Source organism: Sus scrofa, chromosome 5 (genome assembly GCF_000003025.6).
Source record: "Sus scrofa isolate TJ Tabasco breed Duroc chromosome 5, Sscrofa11.1, whole genome shotgun sequence".
NCBI lineage: Eukaryota > Metazoa > Chordata > Mammalia > Artiodactyla > Suidae > Sus > Sus scrofa.
In genome coordinates this window covers 80,795,758-80,816,136 of record NC_010447.5, presented here as the reverse complement: position 1 = coordinate 80,816,136, position 20,379 = coordinate 80,795,758, and the positions used below count along the sequence as shown (strand labels likewise).

The following is a 20,379-nucleotide window of genomic DNA, read 5'->3' as shown; positions in this document are numbered from 1 at the left end:
AGCACCCAGAGCGCTCTGCTTTGAGCCATGGGAGGAAGAGCAGATGGAGAAGCACCTGCTGATAAGGTCCAGAACGATGCATAGAACTTTCACACAATAGTCCATCGCAAACAAGTCATATGACCCCCACCTGGATGCAAAGAGGGGTTGAAAATATAACCCTGAAAGGGCAACCCCCTCTCAGCAGAAGTTCTACTTTATGGACGAGGTGGAGGGGTATTCTCTCTGAATTTTGGATTCAACTAGCCACTGTTGGGATTCAAGCATGCACATTTGTGCCTATTTTGACACAACATTTTGTTCCAACATCTTTTCAAGAATGTCTGTATAGCAGACAGCCTTGCAAGAGATAAGACCTCTCTGGAGAGCAAGTGCAGACATGCGTACTGCCTCTGCCAGTTATCAGTGGTTTGCCTCTCAGCTCCAGAGTCACCCTTTATTGCCTGCTCCATGAATGTGGCGGTGGCCTTTGGAATATTTCTCATTTGCCAGCCAGCAAGGTGTGAAACTGTACCAATAGAGGGTGCTAAAGGGACAATGAAGGAGGAAGGATTTTCTTTTATTTCTATTTTCGTTCACTTGCCAGGCTCCCAAAGAACACAGTTTTCCCCACTGCTCAGCCCTGCACAGTTTCTCCAGCACTAGGTTCCTTCAGGGCTCAGCACCCTCCAGGGTTTGGCCACTGTATGCCTCGTGTCTGGTGCTGAGCTCAGGAAGCGTAATCAGGAGCCCCGGACAGGGCAGGCCTGTGTCCCAGTTCAGGGGAGGCATGCTGTTCTGTACCCCCTCTCTTCAGCCCCAGACACACTACGGGCCCAGCAGGACTGGCCAGCTGGAGACCTCCCCACCTTCATGCCAAATAGCTGGCCCCTGAGACCACCCCTGCTCTAGTCTCACACACAATAGTACCACGCTTCAGAGAGGGTGCGTTTCTTAGCTCCTGTTTCCAGCAGCATCCAGTGGCAAGCAGCCCCAGGCACCACGTGAGTCCTGGGGCTTGGAACCTCCCTGTCGATGACCTTCCCTGGAGCCCTGGAGGGGTGATGCCCAGCACGTCTCACCATCAGACACAGCAGCGATTTCTCTGCCGTAGAGCCACCAAGGCCATGTCCTTTCTGGTGACATCTGCATCTCAGCTCTGGAGAGAGGAGAACTTACTCTTATCTTAACCCATGGTGTAGTTTCTCTCTCCTTTTTTTTTTTTCTTCTTTTCCTTTTTTCTTTAGAATTCTTTTTGAACGCTCAAGAGCCAATTCCCTGTTATTCCAATCTGTTCATGATTCTTTATAGTAAAACTTTCCCTGTTCAAATAATTATGTGGTTTCTGTCTCTTGCCTGGGACCTAATACATTGCCTATTATTTAAAAAGGAAAAAAAGGGGGAAAAAGTAGGTTCCCTAAGCTCAGGGCTCCTCTCCTGGAACGAAATCCACTGCCTCTTCAGGGCTCAGTCTGACCCTCTTGCATCGCCCTGAGGGACTTGGGGCTTGGAAGGACTGGTACAGAAATGCTCCACTCCGGCCACTGCTCTTGATGTGAATAGCAAACTGTCCTTTATCTCTGACCCAGGCATCTCCTTTCTTCTTGCAGCATCCATATCCATAGGTGGGCTGAAACCGTATCAGCCCACCTAGCTAGCTTTGCAAGTTAGCTAATTATGTCAGACTGTATAGTTTTTTAACAGCCATGTATGCCCCATCTGTATTGTAAAATACTATGCAGTTACTAGAGATTACAGTAATCCTTAAATACCTCCATAATATCAGGTTAAGATCAAATTCCTAAATATTTTTAAGAGGATTCCATTTCAGAGTTCCCGTCGTGGCGCAGTGGTTAACGAATCTGACCAGGAACCATGAGCTTGCGGGTTTGATCCCTGCCCTTCTCAGTGGGTTAACAATCCGGCGTTGCTGTGAGCTGTGGTGTAGGTCGCAGATGCGGCTCGGATCCTGTGTTGTTGTGGCTCTGGCGTAGGCTTGTAGCTATAGCTCCGATTAGATCCCTAGCCTGGGAACCTCCATATGCCGCGGAAGCAGTCTAAGAAATGTCAAAAAAGACAAAAAAAAAAAAAAAAAAAAAAAGGATTCCATTTCACTTTTTGAAAAAACGTATACATAAGTGTATTATATTCATTGTTGGATTTCTTTTGTGGAGCAGTGGGTTAGGGACCCAGCGTCACAGCTATGGCATGGGTTTGATCCCTGGCCCAGGAACTTCCACGTGTGGTGGGAATAGCCGAAAATAAAAATGTAAAGTATTGTTGATATTTGTCATTTTGGGAGTGGGATGGGAGAATAACACAGCTAATTTTTGCTGTACACATTGTGTTTTTCGAATTGTTACAGTGAATCTGTGTTACTTTTGTAAAAGGGAAAATTTACACTTGGTGAGTTTTTTGGAACTGAAAGTTCTGCTAATGCAATTATCTCAACAATCTTCCTTTATAGCCATCCCTGCGTGTGCAGCCCTGTTTTGCCCAGAAAACTCCAGATGCTCACCTTCCAGCAAAGATGAAACGACACTAGAATGCAAATGCCTCCCCAATTACAAAAGCGATGGCAAATCCTGCGAGCGTGAGTAGAACTTCGATCCTGCTGGTTTACTCATTGGGATGTTTAGATTTCTCAGCAGCCCAACTCACAACCTCCTTAATGTTAATACAGTGGCCACTTCCATTCCTCTCTCTTTAGTTGAAATATATTAAAAGTTCTAAGCAAAATGCTCGTTATGTGGTAGCTCTTCAATAAATGGCAGTTCCTCTTGTTATCAAAGCCCTTGCAGAGGTTTTACACATTTTTGTTTTCTATCACCTGAGCGGATGCTAAGATGGAACATGCTTTTCCCCTCTCTCCCTCTCTCCCCCTCTCCCTCTCTCCCCCTCTCCCCGCTCCCTTTCTCCATTCCTCCCTCCCTCGCTTCCTTTCATGCGTTTTCACTTCGTCCCAGGTTGTATATTGGTTATGAACATGCTCTTGGGTCCAGACTGCCTAGGTTTAAATCGCAGGTCTGCCCGTTACTAACGGCGTGACCGTGGGCAAATTCTGTAACCTGCCCATGCCTCCGTTTTCCTTTCTATGCAATGGGGGTAATAATGGTAAACTACCCCAGAGGGTGTGAGGATGGAGCAAATACCCAGAACAGGGCCCAGGACCTGTGATGAGTTCTCTGAACCCTAGTGCTTTCTTTCATGCCATTTTATATTTAAATCCACACATAACACGACGTGATCATCTGTCACCACGGTATTTGTAATTATGATTCCTGGCGGCTGTATATAAATTTGTTCAGGAAGTGGGAGTGATCAGGTAGGGTAAGAGAAAACGTCCCTTTCTCTCTCTCTCAAAACTCTTGAATCGCCTTTGCAGCGTGGACCAGCTGTGATCTGCAGTCCCTTCACAGTCCCGTGTTCCTTCTCCCTCCCTGTGTGTTAATCACCTTCATTTTCTCATTGCTTCTCAAGCCATCAATCCGTGTTCACAAAACATCTGCCACCCTCACGCGTGGTGCACGTACCTGGGACCAAATCGGCACAGTTGCACATGCCAGGAAGGCTACCGCGGGGACGGCCAAGTGTGCTTCCCGGTGGACCCCTGCCAGGTTAACTTTGGAAACTGCCCTACGGACTCTTCAGTGTGCAGATATGATGGGCCTGGGCAGGTGAGCTAATGATGTTGCAACTGATGAGCAGAGGTAGGACCACCCACCTACAGTAAAACTGCCCTCCTAGTTCACCCTTTCAGTGCTCAAGTTGGGCTTCCTGTCCAGACACATTTCCTTGTACCTGGGCCTGACCTCGCTATGCCCTGGTCTGTCCTCTGAACCCACCCTTCCCCAGCTGTCCAGTCAAAACCTAACCATCTCTTTTATCCCAGTCATTCTTTTGGATGATTGACAAAATATATACCCACAGCTCAAATTAGATGAACAAATTAACCATGAATCAAGTCTTGGGGGGATACGTAATTGACCTTCACCCACCATCCTCCATTCTCTCTGATGCCTTTTCAAGGTGAGTGAGGACACTTAGGACCAAAACTCCTCTGTTCCAAAGGGATGAGTGCTGATGAAAAGGCAGCATGGATAGATGAGTGGGGAGCAGTGAGCATATTCTGGAGTGAGATGTATGTGATCCTCTAAATCACATCCAGACCAAGACTGGTAAAATTCAGCCTGATCAGGTGGCGTTCGCCTACAGAGTCCAGATAAAAGAGCCCTTTCCCATATCTCGTTCACCCACCCAGGAGTGGGTGCCTGTTGCAGCTTAACTACATGTCAAGTGTCCAGTGGAGGAAATCCATCCATGCAAAAGCTATTGCTTGAGTTCTGTGGTGCAACAGGCTAAGGATCGGTGTTGTCACTGCACGAGCTCAGGTCAGTGCTGTGGCTCGGGTTCCATCCCTGGCCTGGGAACTTCCACATGCTGCAGGCCTGGCCAAATAAAACAAAAACTGAAACAAAGCAGAAGGGCACCGCGGCCTGTGTAGAGGGAAGGCCTCAGTTCCTGACGAGTACATCAGGGTCCCTGCAGTCTCATCACACCCCCATGGGGGTTCCCTGCAGGGGCACGACTTGATTTCGTCTCCAAGAAAAAGAATACGTCACACAACGCTTCTGCTGCTGAGTGCTGAGGCAGGCTGGCGAGAAATTCAAAGGGTTGAATTCCCATCCTCTAAATGAGGTCCCTTATGGGACAAGTCATGGTACACTGTGAGCCAAAGTCCCAGGACCATGGGAGTGAGATTAAAAATAGACTTTATGCCTTAAAAAATGGGTCCCAAGGTATGTTCTCAAGTCTTGGAAACCCTCCTCTGTTCACACAGAAGCTGTACGTTCCTTATTCGTATTGTTCCTCAGCCTTGGCGTGATTAACAGTGTGGACCTCAGAATTCTTTGCTGTGGGGAGTGTCCCACGTGGGGCAGAATGTTTAGGCATCCCTGGCCTCTTGTGGTGCTGCTCCCTCTCCCGTTGTGACAATCAGAAGTGTCTCCAGGCATTGCCCAGTGCCCCTTGGGGCAAGATTCCAATTAAAAACCATTATTTTAGGGAGTTCCCTTTGTGGCGCAGTGGAAATGAATCTGACTAGTATCCACAAGGATATGGGTTCTATCCCTGGCCTCACTTAGTGGGTTAGGGATCCAGCATCACTGTGAGCTGTGGTGTAGGTCTCAGACACAGCTTGGATCTGGCATTGCCATGGCTATGGTGTAGGCTGGCAGCTGTAGCTCCAATTCAACCCCTAGCCTGGGAACTTCCATATGCCACAGGCACGGCCCTAAAAGGCAAAAAAACCACAAACCAGCCAAACAAACAAAAAAAGCAGATCACTCTTCTAGAGAAATAATACTTCCCGTGTGAACCTCCATCTCGCCACACCCATAGATGATCTAAAAGCAAGAAGTGTGGTGCCAGGGAGGCCCGGGGGTAGCAAGCACGGAGAACTGCAAAGGTGAGCCACGAACGTGGTATGTGAGTTTCCAAGCAGATGCGCTGTAAATGTGATTTCCAATTCTAGCTATGCTGACAAATTATAATTTCAGCCCACACTTTAGACCTACCCCCCAGTCAGGTTTGATGGCAGAATGAGGGTATGGATTTAGGAAGAATGTCAGCCTATGTGACTAATGAGAACCTTCTTTGTTTTTCTCTCCCTCTCTCCTCAAGTCTCACTGCGAGTGTAGGGAGCACTACCACAACTTTGTACCTGGAGTGGGGTGTAGCATGACAGACATCTGCGAATCCCACAACCCCTGTCACAGGGACGCACGCTGCACCACCATCGCCCCGGGCCAGACCAAGTAAGTCTCCTCTGTTCTACCACCGTCTTCCCAAGTGGCGAAAGCAGTGGCCCATCTATGTAGAAAGTCCCTTGAAGGACAGGAAATGTGTCTTATTCAGCCCTGCATCCACTGCCGCTGCCACCTCCCACATGGCACAGTGCCAGGAGCATAGTAGGGACTCAAAACATCTTTGTATCATCAATGAAATCATTCAGCAATGGTTTCCTTGATAACGACCATTACAACACCCTGAAATCCTGAGCTGGCTGGAAAACATGGTACGAAGTGGTGAGAGCGCGGGGGAAGGAAACCACTGTCACTGGGAAAACAAATGTCTGTTGTGATGACAGGAGTTTGACCTCTAATGTATACGCCTGCTTCCTCACCTGTGAAATACTGCTGGTTAGTGGAGCAAAACAAGAACCGGGGAAAGTAAATGCACACGAGTGATGTTTCCTGGACTCCCAATTTCAAAAGAAGGGGTTTACTGTGAGGAAGAGCACTTGCGTGAAAGTTCCCAGGGCAGAGGCAGCTTATGTGGCAGGAAGATGGCATTCAAAGTGTAAAGACCTGGACTTGAGGCTCCGTGCTGCTGCCTCGCCATCAGATTAGGTCCTTGGGAATGTGACTCAATCTCTCTGGCCTCAGTTTCTCCCTGTGTAAAATGAACACAGTGATGTTTACCTCATACTGTTGTTGTGAAGATTCATGAGAGAATGTTCTGGAAACCACAGCTGTGCTGTATTTTTATCAGTGGGTATGCTAAGGCTGGAACTCCCAGACAGAGGCTTCCATCTTAGTGTCACTTTCAGTTGTCATTGTCACGAGCATCTGCAAAGAACCCATTCTTCCACTGTGAGCCCAGAGCCATGGTAGACAAGGAACCCCATAGTTACTAGACAGTTTCTGGGCTTCCAGAGCCCCACCCCCACCCCCGGCCCCCATCATTCCTTTGACAGTTGGATCTTGAATGTGTGGATTTGCCCAGGCAGGTTTTAGGATTATCCTGCTCTCTGTGCGCAAATGGGTAGATCTATAGGCACTGTGGGTGAAGTGGAAACAGCTTGGGTGTCAGAACCCCTGGGTTTAAGTCCCACCTCTGCCACTTCCCTTCACCTCTGCCCTCTGCTCCCTCTGTCATAAGAGGGAGAGATTGTGCCTCCAGCCAGGTCTGTGATAAGAGTTAAGATCACATGCATCCGTCTGAGCAGGACCTGGCACGCAGAAATCACTCCACATGTGTGCGTGCGCACGCCAATGCCTCACAGACAGACATACAGATGCACACGCACCCACACTGCTGGCCCACAGGCACATCCTCTCCTGAAACCCAGGTTCTGACGCCAACAACCAAGCAAGCCAGCTACACACTGTCCTCTAAGAAAGCTTGGGTAGGACGTGTCACAGACTTGCCTCTCTGTTTGAGAAGATAAAATAGAGAAATGAAACTAGAACCTGAGACTAATAGAAGTTGCATTAAAATGTGTGTGTAGAATGTCAGTGAACTAACAGTGGGTTTGGGAGTCTGTGTGTCCCTCACAAACCTCCTCTACCCACCCACTCCCCCCAAAAAACTGCCTTCGGCTGGGAAGAGGCCTAAAGTTAATGACTGGCAAGTGACGTTGATGAAATATGGGGCCATCAGTCATTTCATTTACCAGGATAGGGGTCGGTTTTGTTGGCACCTCCCCCTTATGGCAAGCAGTCTGTGCAGATTATTCAGTCATACCACATAAATCACAGAAGAGCACCCAGCAAAGAAGAATGGGTTCCAGTGTGGGCTTCCCTCCTTACCCCTGGGGTGACCTTGGACGAGTCACATAACTTTTCAGAACCACTCTTTCCTCACCTGACAGGTGGGGCTCTTTCCCCGAGGAGAGCTAACAAGTTAATGTCGGTAAGCCTACGGGATACTCCACTCTCATGAGGACTAAAAAGGGCCAACAGCTTCCTATCCGTTCAAACTGCGCCTTTTTCTTTTTACATAGTAGAGATGGGAAGTAAGAGATGATAAAAGAGAAAGGCATTTGTCTCTTGTTTGAGTCCGTTCAGCTGAGAAGACACATTGAGAAAGTGTGATTTCTATACAAGCGTTGTCATTTGAGTCCCGTATGTTCTAAGAGTCTCCAGGTTTCAGTGCTATTTCTTGCGCACCGGTGTAGTTGGAATGGAAATCACACTTTCTCAACATGTCTTCCCAGCTGAATTGACTCACCTAAGAGTCCTGTCCAAAGCAGCATGGATGGACTTTAAATAGAAATTAAAAATATTGTCTCATACATTCCTTTCAACACAGAGGCCATTAAAATACCCTTCTCCTGCCACCCTTGGGAAACACAACTCAAGCGCTTTACACAAAGCAAGTCATTGGCCTCACAACAACTCAAGGAACTTTCAGAGAGAAACATAAAAAATAACTTGTAAAAGCTACTTGTCTCGCTATTAACTTTAAATGAAACATGTAACTGAGAGCAAGAGTGATTTTCAGCAGTGACTACTGTATCACTGCAAGAGTTACCTGTGTCTTTCTTGGCCTCCTTAAATTCACCGTCTTGAAGCTCTACTTGCAGAGGAAGTCGATGTTTAAGAAGGAAACCATTGCTTGATCGTATCCAGTGAGCTCCTGTCCTGGTTAGATATACCCTAGTGATGCCTCATAACATGGTTTCTCAGCCTTGGCCCTTTGGGGCTGGATAATTCTTTCTTGTAGGGCTGTCCTGTGCTTTGTAGGGTGTTCAGCAGTAGCCCTGACTTCCACCCACTAGATGACAGTAGCATCCTCACCCCTGTTGTGACATCTAGAAATGTCTCTGAACATTGCCACATGTCCCCTGTGGGGCAAAATTGCCCCTGGTTGAGAACAGCAGCTCTATAAAAGCCCCAAAGGCTCAGTCAGTAAATGGTTTCCCAACCATTTGTCTGGCTGGGCAACTCACAGCATCCTTAGATGTTCCTTTCTCATAGAACATGTTCCATCTTTCCCAGGTAGAATTAGTCACTTCCTCCCCAAGCCCCATTGCGTCCTATTCAGTCTTCTATCACGGTGCTTCCTACGGAACCACTGTGTGTTTATAGACCCGTCCTGCTGTACCCCAGCTCCTCCTCGTTACTGCTGTCATTACCGGCACTGTCTCCATCACTGTCATCTGCCAAGTGCTGAGCTTTTTCTATGTGTCTGTCAATGTGTCATCTGTTTTTTATGCATTGGCTCTTCTATCAACAGCCTAATGGTGTTAGTAAACTCATTTCATAGGTGAGGAAACTGGGACTCAAAGACATTAAGTGATCGTATTGACTTGCCATAGATTGTTTTCACATTTGTCTCCAGCATGTGAGATGCTAAAAGAGCAAGGTATCTGTTTTTATCATCTGTTTAGCCCTCTTGCTTAGTACAGGTGTGAGAGTTAAGTAGGTACTTAGAAAATAATCAGTTCAACAATGAGGCACTGTCCCAGGTGCTGAGATACAATGAGAGATAAGGTGGGGTCCAGATTCTAGGAGAGCTTCCCAGCCAGCAGAGGGGACAACAGCTCCAGCAGTCATTTTGGTGGGGAAGGCTGTGATGCATGTACCAACAGGATGCTGTTGAGTTGGGAGAGTCAGGTCAGGTACAGCTGCCTAGAGCAAGTCACACCAGAGCTAGGAGAGAGAGTGCCTGGTGGACCTGAGGAGGGCATGGCAGTCTAGAAAAAAGCAAGTGGGTATTGCTGGGATTTGCGTGAAGGGCAGGAAGGAGACGGTAGGAGGAGCCCCTCTTTTGAAGCCCTGTGTGCATGCTGAGTGCTCATACTGTGTCCCTGAGCATGTTAGGCACACAGATGCCACTCAGAACAGACCTCTCAGGGCTTCGTGAAAGACTGACATGAGGGGAGGAAAGCTAAGGGCAGGAAGGCCAGGTAGGGAGCCATTGCGGCAGTCCAGGCAAGGGGCAGTCACACTCTGAAGTGTTTGTTCAGCAAACTTGTTGCAAATGCATCTGTTTGCCATGGGGCTGATTTGGGAACACAGCTGGATTAGCAAGTGTGTAACTGTTCTTTGGAATCCTCCCCTAAACATGAGTCCTACCTGTGGCCCTTGTGGCCCGCACCGCCTCCCTGCATCTCTCTGCTCTGAGATGTTCTCCCCGTGTCTCCGGTTCAGGCCCTGGATTATCGCCAGGATCCTGGCAAATGTCACCTTCCTGAGAACCTTGCTAATTTCAGCCAGCGGTCAATCAATCTTGATTAGGCAGCAGTGGTTTGCTAGAGCCAGGGCTTACAGATTCACAGGAGCCAGTGATTAAATTTTCAGGAATTTGCCGGCTGGTTGGTGTTCTGGTAGTTTGAGATTGGCCACAGTGGGAGTATGGACCACGGGCACTGGCTGATGCTACAAGTCAGGGCGGTTTTTCCCCTTGGAGACCTGCTGCTGAGCATCTCCCAGCACCCCAGGACTGGTGCATCTTTCACTCTACTTCTCTTTTATGAACCTAAACTATGATATTAAATGCTTTCATTGTTTATATGTTTTTCCTTTCAATTGCTACTTACTTGACAACTATTAATTAAACATCTACCATGGACCAAGCCCTGTGCTAGATCTTGGGGTTTGGAGAGTGGATAAATACACACATAGCCCTGGTCCTCACTCTTTTCTAGAATTACATCTTAAACAAATAACCATACAAGTTAGGTTCACATTACAACCAGGACTGGTGCTGCAGAAAAGAGCTACGTGGCCCACTAAGGCGACCTGATCTATCGAGAGAGTGGGGCGGGGATGGAAAAGTCAGGAAGGGTGTCCCTAAGGAAGGGACAGCCGAGCGGGGATCTCAGGAAGGAAGAGCAGAGGAGGAGTCTTCCTAGCAGATTCATGGCTCTGGGTGTGTACTTGAGGCCGGCCTCGGCAGCTTGTTCCGATGCAGTTCTGCAGTGGGGACCCAGACTCTACATTTTTTACTAAGTATTCCTAGTGCTTCTGATGTATGTGGGTGCTTGCTTATAGTTTGAAAAAATACTGAGACAAAGAACACACAAAGATAACTAGTGTTATAGATACACACATAATTTATGAAATATCCATTTCTCGTGAGGCTGCTCTGAGTCAGCCAGTCCACTCTGAATGCTCCCTGCTGCTGGTGCCCCTCCTCTCCTAGCCTGGTCTCTGTCCCACACTGGGCACTGTCTTCCTCATCTGTGCAGTGAGGGTTTTGGACTGTGTGATCTCAACATCCAATGGCTTTGAGACCCTGAAAATGTGCTTTCACCCCCTTCATAGATGCACTTGCCGGAAAGGTTACATAGGCGACGGCTCAAGGTGTTATGGAAACATCATGGAGCGACTCAGAGAATTAAACACTGAACCCGGAGGAAAATGGCAGGGAAGGCTGACCTCCTTCATCTCGCTCCTGGGTATGCAGCCACGGGGGCCCATTCCATAGGGCGAGCAGCCCTCTTATGCAAGAGGACATCTACAAGACACTTGATCACCCAGCAAGGGGTGGGCAGGACAGGCAAGCCTTGTCTCTTGAGCTCAGCCCTTCTGGGAGGAGAAGGACAGGCAGGTGTTCCAAGGATATGGGAGTTAGCGCCAAAGAGATCTGGCAGTGCAACCCCTGAAGACAAGTTCCCGGGGTCACCGCTGATGGGCAGCTGCTGACGTGCGGATGGAGACCACCTCTTTCCCTTGGCCATGGGTCCTCCTCCAGATGTGAGACAGATGTGAGAAGCAGTGTCCATGCTTCTCAGTGGAGGTACCATTTGAATTTGACGTGTAGTCTTGATAGTGTACGACTGTCTTACACATCACCGGGTATTTCTCATCCTTGGCCCCCCCAACCTCTAATAGTCTAGTGACAAACATTCTCCAGGCAAGGTGACATTGTAAAACACTCTCCTGCATTTCCAAATGCCCTCTAGAGGTCATTACCCCACATTCTCACCACGAATGAAATGTAGTTGATCACGGCATTAATTTTCAATAAAACACAAATTTTGCCAATCACCAGAATATAAAGCACAGACCTGAGCAATCAACAGAATCCTTAAAATATCAGAATTTGGAAATTTAACTAGTCACCAAGAATGATTTCCCAGAAAGAGCACAGACAGAGAAGGAAGGGTTCTGCATGGGTCAGCGCTGTGTTCTACACAAATACCCGCTTCTTTGCGAGACCCCCGCAGGGAGTCAGGCTTGACCCGCGTGCCCGGGGCTTTCCCGCCTTCCTCCACGCACCCTCTGGATCTCAGCGAGCAGACAAGGAGGATAGTGTCCTTTGCAGACTGGCCCCTCAAACATTTCTCTGGACAAAATCCAGGCACCCTTTCACCTGCCTGGTTTATGAGGTGCTGGGACACACTGCCTCCTGTGTGAGAGCACAGAGCTCATCCTGCTGTCCCAGCCTCCCCAGGGGCATGGAAATAGGACCAGCTGCAGAATTTATAGGGCCCAAAGTGAAATGGCCCGGATTCATTGTTCAAAAAGCACTGAGCATTTCACAAGGCATTAAACCAAGCATGAGGCTCTTCCTAGCCGGTCCTGGAGGGAACAAGGGCTGTGTCACTGAGATGACAGCAGCCCAGGAAGTTGGGCACAGGAGTCAGGGTTGGCCTGCTGGGGTTGTCTGAAGATTTTTGTCGCATGATCCTCCCTCAACCTCTCATCTCAGGGTGTCTTCGAGCCAAGACTGTGGCTGCAGGGAAAATCACGCAGTGGTGAGGAACCTCTGGGGGCCTCATGGTCTTAGCGTCCTGGTTCGCTGGGGTCTGTGTAGGACCTATGAGAACAGAGAAGCTTGGGAGTCAGGGTGTCTAAGTGGACCACAAGGGCCATGGCCTAATCCTGCTCACGTGCCACTGACTCATTGGGTGTTTTTTTTTTTTTTTATTTTGCATATTTCAACTCCCAAGACAAAGCCTATGCCTGGCCACTGAGTAATCTGGGACCGTTTACTCTGCTGTTGCCAACAGACAAGGGACTGAAAGGATTCAATGTAAGTACTTGGAGGAACCTTGTTTATTTTGTAAATAGGGGCTAATGAAAAAAAAAAAAAACTTGGAGACAGTACCCTCTTTATTTAAAGTGGGAAACCCCTCTTAAACCTACTGATGATAAGGATGGCAATTTTTTAATAAACTGCTTTTAGTAAAATATAACATCCTTAAGGATAGGATACACACTGTAAATGCACAACTCAACGAACTGTCACAAAGTCCACGTCTTTGTGTATCTAGCAAGACTGTTTCCAGCTCCCTGCCCCCTTCTGCCGTTATCCTTCAAGGTAATCACTAAGGGGTCGCAGCTGTGGTCATGTGATAAATAGGACTTAGGCAAACTACTCACTGCCCAGGGCAAGAGTCAGACTCACTCACATGCCAGCTAGGTGTTCGTTTCTTTAAAATCATCATCAAGGGGTAAGAGGGACAGGGGAAACTAGAATTGTGGTCTTCAGTGTGAGCAGCTGTGGTCTCAGATGATGTCAGCCAGTGGGAAGGAAGTTCACGGTGTCCGATGGCGGCATCCCATCACTATGGCATCAGCAGAACTGTTAGATTTGCTTTAAAGTAGATAATGGGCATATTGATTGTTTGAAATTAGTTTCTCTTAATCCAGGATATTTGGCGATGGTAATTCTTACTGCATTAAATTAACACCCAGTGAATCAGACTCTCTCACCCTAATACACCACCACCGTTCATGTGTCAGAGACAAACCTGTCAATCTTCAAAGGTGACTCACGTCTCACCTGTCGGGAAGGAGAAGGAATAAATATTGACGGTGTCTGAGCTAGACGCTTTGCACGTGGTCTCTTCTTTAAGATATAGATTGCATTTGCACAGAGCTAAGAAATCTCTGTGGATTGATTGTTGATAATGTAATATCAACGAAATGTTAATTTGGTCCGGTAGATTTCACAAATCGTTATTTTGCTATTCAAAAGCACCATCAGTCCAGTCTACCGGCTCTTCTCAAACAACTTGTGTCTCATTCCCATCAGCTTCCTGGGCCGATGATGATGGATTCCTCGGCGCCAGCCACCTATCTTGTTCTCCCTGCCCCATCAATTTCTGTGTTAGAGCATCTCCTGTGGTTTGAGAGCATACTGAGTGTCACCTCCCGTGTTCCATACTTCTGCTCCCTTTTAGGCCTGGCACAGGACAGTTGCACTCCAGGAAAGTCATCTGTATCTGAAAGAATCCAAAGTCAAATTAGGGCGCACTAGCTTTGATGCTGAACAAGTCATAGCGTGAATCACAAACCTCATTTTCTCCTTCAAAAAAAAGTTAGAGCTGAAAGGAATTGGCTTTCTGTTTTCAGGTAAAAGAACTTTTGAAGGATAACGAAGCCGCTCGGTACTTTGTGAAACTGCACATAATTGCTGGACAGATGAACACTGAGCAAATGACTACCTTGCAAATGAAGACGTTCTATACCTTGACCGGAAAGCCGGGGGAAATCTTTAATGGCGATAAGGTAAGGGTCTCTCCGATTTCAAAACTGTCCACTGAGCAATGACCACAGCTGGCTCTTGGTGTCTGGGGGTCATGAAAGGTTATGAGGACGTTCTCTCCGGGTTCCTTGTTTGTCAGAGCCCTTCCCTATGTAGGAAAAGAACGAGAGCCACACCGGACATGGTCAGGTGGGAGGGCAGTGGGCTGGCCCAGAAAGGAGAGTGTAAAGTGACTTTGCTCTAAAGTAGTTTTCAAGGCAACCATCACTCAGCTGCCAGCAGGAGGGAGAAACTTTACAGTAAACTTGTTTCCTGGAAGCATCAGCACAAAGCCAGATCAGCACTCCTCTGACAAGCGGAAACGGATTGTTTGTTCTAGATTGCCAGGTTTCACCCATCCTCTCCAGCTCAACAGTCCATTGCTCCTAATGCCATTAATTCTGTTTTGTTTTTAGAATAAAGCTATCTTCCTCTTCTTTCACAAATAACTTTTGTGACTTTACTGAGAAGGGCACATGGTCCATTTACAGAGAGTCAGAGGGGCAGTTAGGGCCTGTACTGCTGCATTTCACCAAATCACAGTAATTGTTAGATTAATGAGCTCTTTCTGCGTGTAAGGTACTGAGGTAAATGTGTATTTATGTTATATGTAACATTAATAATTAATGTAACATTTTAAATTAGAATAAAAGGGCAAGTTTACCATATTATAAAATGTTATAATAAATGTGTTAAATGCTCACAACAACCCTATGAAGTTTCTTCCAGTGGGAAAACTGAGAGGTCCCACAGTAAGGGCCAGAGCCAGGATTCAAAAGCAGGTCTGCCTGACCCCAAAGCCTGTATATCCTTAGCCGGTGTGTTGTACCGTGTGTATGAGGATGGGTGGATAGATGGACGGACAGAGGAAGATGTGGCTTCCTTTCTCACAAGGACACGCACTCATTCACTTATCTATTCATTCAGTAATTTTGTGCGTGTGCCTTTTCTGTACAAAACGCTACATTAGATGATGAGTTCACAGTAAACTGAATAGTTTTGGGGCTTTTTCCAGCTTGCTGTCCATTAGGGAAGACTTATAAGGCCTTCTTCCCACTTAGCAATCACTGACAGTCAGTAGTGATTTTGTTATTTCGTTGGATCTTCATGTTCTGGGAACTCCACTAAGCAAATACCATCCATCCCCATTTTAGGTTGAGTAACTTAGGCAAGGTCACACTGCCAATAAATGGCAGAACCAAAGTCTTCACACCTCTAATCCAGTGCTCACTTTTTCAAAGATACGTTTTTTGTTTTCTTTTTTACTTTTTAATTTATGTTTTAGAGCAATTTTAGGTGACAGCGAAATTGAATGGAAAGTACAGCATTCCCATATACACTCTGTCCCCATCAAGGACACATGTTAATTTAGTTTTATTTTTTCTTGGTGTTTTAGGACAATCAAGTAAAGCTTAAACTCTATGGGGGCAAAAAGAAAGTAAATATTATACAGGGGAACATAATTGCTTCCAACGGGCTCCTGCACATCCTTGACAGAGCCATGGACAAGGTGGCACCCACATTTGAGAGCAACAATGAGGTGAGATAGTTCAGGTAAAAATGATGTCAACTCACATCCCTCTTATTTTGTTCCCTGGAGAGTCATGCCCAAGAAGAAAATCCCAGCCCTATGTGCTTGTCCTTCACTTGTCCCAGGACCCCAATCATGAGGAAAACAAAATTCCATTTTCAGTAGCAATCTGGGCACCTGTGCAGAGAGAAAGAAAGGCATGCAGCAGGTGTAGGAAAGGTGTTTATTTTGTGACCTATTTTACAGCCGCATCTGACAACTCAGACAAGTAAAGTGATCAGCTGTCACGAAAATTGATCCTTTGTGCTTTACGGAGGGGAGGGCAGTCCTTGCTACAAGAACATGCGTTCTCTCTGATTTATTTGATGCTAGCCAAAGTCTCCTTCATGCAGATCCAAACTACTGTTTAAATGACGGTGAAAAACACTTCTGTAATGTGTGGTGCTTGACCAGGTGCTTTTATAGCTGTCCACACTCGCATGTCAACTCAGTCATCAGTCTTTTCATGTGAAAGCATCTGTTTCCTAAACCCCTTTTTTTAAACCAAATTTTAATCAAAATGTCTCTTCTTAGCAAACTATAATGACAATGCTACAACCAAGATACAGCAAGTTCAGATCTTTGTTAGAGGTATGTGCTTTTCATGAAATTCTAGAAAGTGTTTTATGTCCAGTCCTTTGTAAAATTAGCAGGGGTATCAATTATACGTACTTGCTGAGGAATTACTTTGGAGTCTGTCTGAGTATAGGTAACAGATATCAATGTTCATTTCTCAAATGCAGGAAACTAACATGGGACATGCTTTAGATGAGGATGGAGTTGGTGGACCATACACCATTTTTGTTCCAAGTAATGAAGCATTGAATAACATGAAGGATGGCGCTCTTGATTATCTCCTTTCTTCAGAGGTATTGTATCATTGTATCCTTCTTACTCTAACAGTGGCATGGCAGCACCACTGCTTCAGCCTGTGTCCATACAGGCTTTGTCTAAATTAGCGATGACAAATAAGCAGCAAATGTATCACCGCCTACCCTTGAGCAACCAAGGCAGACATCATTAATCAATCACAGTACTCTGTAACTAAGCCTAGATGTGACTTCAGTCTCTTTAGTAGAGTTCAAAGTAGCTATAAGGCCAGTCAGACTGAGCACAGGCCGTAAAGTCTATTTGCCACCCCAGGTCTAAATGGTTGCTTTGATTTGTCCTGGCTCTTCTAATATTTCTCAATAGCAAAGTCATAATTTTAAATTCCATACAACTCTGAAAAACACATAGAAAATGAAGTCTAATGTAGGGCTTTCTGGGCCAGGTCTATGCTAACTTTGAAAGGAGTAAATGTTATTTCCAGGCGATAGAGAGCTGTGACTTTCAGTTCCCTCCACCCTAACCATCCCTTCCTCACTTCTCTTACATCCTCCAAGAAAGGAGAATTTTTACTCCTTCACACTAGGGTATCAATGACTAAAACAGTTTAATGTGTTTCCTCTCCCAGAAATAAAAGCCTTACACTGAAAAGAAGGATAGGCAATTATGGAAATTCTTTTCATTAGCCTGTCAAATGGTGGAATTACAGGAAGGGCCACAAGCATTCCCCCAGTGCCCTGAGGTCATGCCACCGTCTGGCCAGTGGGGCAGAACTGCCTGTGAGTGATGCTCAACCTTTAATAGGCTTACGAATTACCATGAAGGAGTTCCTGTTGTGACTCAGTGGGTTAAGAACCTGACATAGTGTCCATGAGGATGTGGGATCAACCCCTGGCCTCACTCAGGGGGTTGCTGAAAACTGCGGCATAGGTCACAGATGCGGCTTGGATCCCGTGTTGCTGTGGCTGTGATGTAGGCCAGCAGCTGTAGCTCTGATATCAGCTCCTACCTTGGGAACCTCCTTATGCCCCAGATGCAGCCATTAAAAAAAAAAAGAAAAAAAAAATTACCCATGAAGCTTGTTAAATAGGAGATTCCAGAAGTTCATCCCAAGCATTCTGGTTTAATGGCACTGAAACGTGGCCCAGAAATTGACATTCTGTTAAGCACTGACTTTTTGTCTCTTTGCCTTTTCTAGGGTCGCTCTCGCAGCACATGGAGGTTCCCAGGCTAGGGGTCCAATTGAAGCTGCATCTGCGACCTACACCACAGCTCACGGCAATGCCAGATCCTTAACCCACTGAGTGAGGCCAGGGATCAAACCCACAACCTCATGGTCCCTAGTTGGATTCGTTAACCACTGAGCCACGACGGGAACTCCAGCACTGACTTTCTAACTCAGGTCCCCGAAGTTGCACTGTTCTCAGCACTTGCAAACTTGTTGCCTGTGTGACTTAGAGGTTCACATGGATACATCCCCTTTCTAGAATGTTTTCAGGCACTTACAAGGATATCTTGCAATACAGAATGTTTATCAAGGAGATAAATCAGAAGGTAATCCCTTACATTACAGACAGTGTTAAACATATTGAAAGATTTACTACACGTTTCCATTTAAAAAGCCGGATTTCCCAATGCCTTTAATATAGGATGTTATTTTTAAAATGTGATTCACACTCAGGTTTCCTGAAACCTAGCTATTGTAGAAAAATATTATTTCTTTAGAACTCACACTCATATTTAATATTGAAGCCAAAGAAGTCATACTGCTCCCCTGGGAAATTAATAAAATTCTGAGGTTATGTGGCTTCTCTGAATGCATCACTTCAAACTTGATACAGATTTCTAAGAATAATAATAAAGGAATTCTCAGACACCTAATCAGATGCACTTAAAACCTTTTAACTAGAATAGGAAAAAATCAACCTCCCTACTTAGCTGCCAAGTACCTTTGCTCAGAACTTCTCTCTGGAGTTCCCTTGCGGCACAGCAAGTTACGGATCCAGTGTTGTCATTGCAGCAGTTCAGGTTTCCGCTGTGGCACAGGTTCAGTCCCTGGCCAGGGAACTTGCACATGCGCAAGCTCCTCTCTCCTTGTAACTCCTTCCAGTAGTGACTGGAGCTGGCTCACTAAGCCACCCTCAGGAGTAGATTGTATCTCTTCCCAGCTCCATTCAGTGGGATCACATTGGTAGCTTGAAATCAACCTGCGGTGAGAATATTGACACCCTGGAAATTGGTCAGCTCTGTAATCCAGGGCTGTTTTTTTCCCCTCCCATAGACCTGACTGACCAGCGCACTACAGCTCCTGGCTCTCAATTTCATGTCTCTCAAAGGCAGTATCTTTCTGCTCACAAATAATATAATATGTCCCTTCTCTTTATCCTGAGTCTAAAATGGGTTTTCTACTTCAGTTTCTAGGTGAGGAATAGAACAGTCATTTCTACCACTTTCTCTGGTCCAGAGCTAAAATTTCTCAACCTGTGGGAAGCTCCTTCTCTCTCCTCATCTCAGAAGCATCCTTTAGCTTTATCCTTAGGGAGGAACCTCAGCTTAGACACTAAGATCCCCATCAGTTATGCCAAAGAAATGAAAAATAAACTGGTTTCATCACAGGAATGGTTTCTAGGTCTCCTCTGAGAATGCCATTTCCAGTGTATTGTTCTGCTTCTCCCTGAAACAGTCTCATTCCCGAGCCATCCCATCCCTGCAGAGACCATGGCTGCTGATTATATGCCCCAGTCTATGACTACATCATCAAACTAGATGGAAATAAAAGGAAGCAGGAGGCCAGCCCTCGCCAGTTCACAAAGGCCTTGCAAGTAAAATGGGACATAAGTGAATTTACGGAGTTTGAAGTCTTAGTCAGATTTTGGAAGAAAACTCCCTGTCTCTGGCATCAAAAGGCTTGGGTTTGTTATTGTTTGTTTTCACCCAAGACAGCATATAGGAAGTGAGCGTCCTCCGGAGGGAAAGAACACCAGAGGGCTCTTCAGCAGAGCGTGTACGCATATCCTGCTGATTCGAGCCGCACTGGACTAACCTCTTGAGTCATGGCCCCTCGCCAGCTAAGGCACATGCAGTGGTGAAGGGATGCTGATCAACTTTGCCCCTTTAATTCTCCTGTTTCTTGTAAGAAAGGACCCAACACCAACTAATTCTTGAGGCTTTAGAAGGGGATTATCCAGTTGATTAAGTCTTTCCCATAGAATCAGAGGGCTGGACGGCGTCTCTGTCAACTCCATTATTTTGCAGACTAGAGGTGCTTAGGTGGCTTGCTCAAGGTCACACAGAAGCAGAACCAGAATTAAACTCAGGATCCTGAGGTCTAACTCATTGCCCTTCCCAACACACTTCCACTCCCCCTTTTAATTTATCAGCACAAACGCTGATGTAGTTCCTGCCATGTGCCCCATACTATGCTGGCTGGGGACACAGTGACGAGTAAGCCAGACAGATCCAGTCCCTGCCTTCCAGGAGTTTTTAGGAGCTCCTGGTCTTTGGTCTGTCATTTTCCATCTGTCCCCACTTTTTCCCACTCCTCATGCCACTGAGCATCCAAGTTTATGATGGCTTTGCTTCTGCCTCCACATCCTCACTTCTGGGTACCATAAAGTAGCTATAAGGGGAAGTTAAGACACAGAGGCTGCTTTGCTCAAGGTCTCCTAATAATAGAACTAAAGGTACAGAAGGCATCTCTTCCAGGGCTGGCCAACAGGTGGTCAACTTCAACATTC

At 46.4% G+C, this 20,379-nt stretch overlaps 1 protein-coding gene across 1 annotated transcript in view; it reads left to right on the top strand.

The window, feature by feature from the left end:
* The window catches only part of STAB2 (stabilin 2), a 170,763-nt gene that overhangs the window by 47,085 nt on the left and 103,299 nt on the right, over positions 1 to 20,379 (top strand). Inside the window, 9 exon segments of the mRNA XM_021092647.1 lie at positions 2,447 to 2,572; positions 3,460 to 3,656; positions 5,662 to 5,795; positions 11,034 to 11,167; positions 12,665 to 12,747; positions 14,073 to 14,228; positions 15,641 to 15,784; positions 16,349 to 16,405; positions 16,558 to 16,683. Coding sequence (XP_020948306.1) covers positions 2,447 to 2,572; positions 3,460 to 3,656; positions 5,662 to 5,795; positions 11,034 to 11,167; positions 12,665 to 12,747; positions 14,073 to 14,228; positions 15,641 to 15,784; positions 16,349 to 16,405; positions 16,558 to 16,683 — 1,157 coding nt within the window.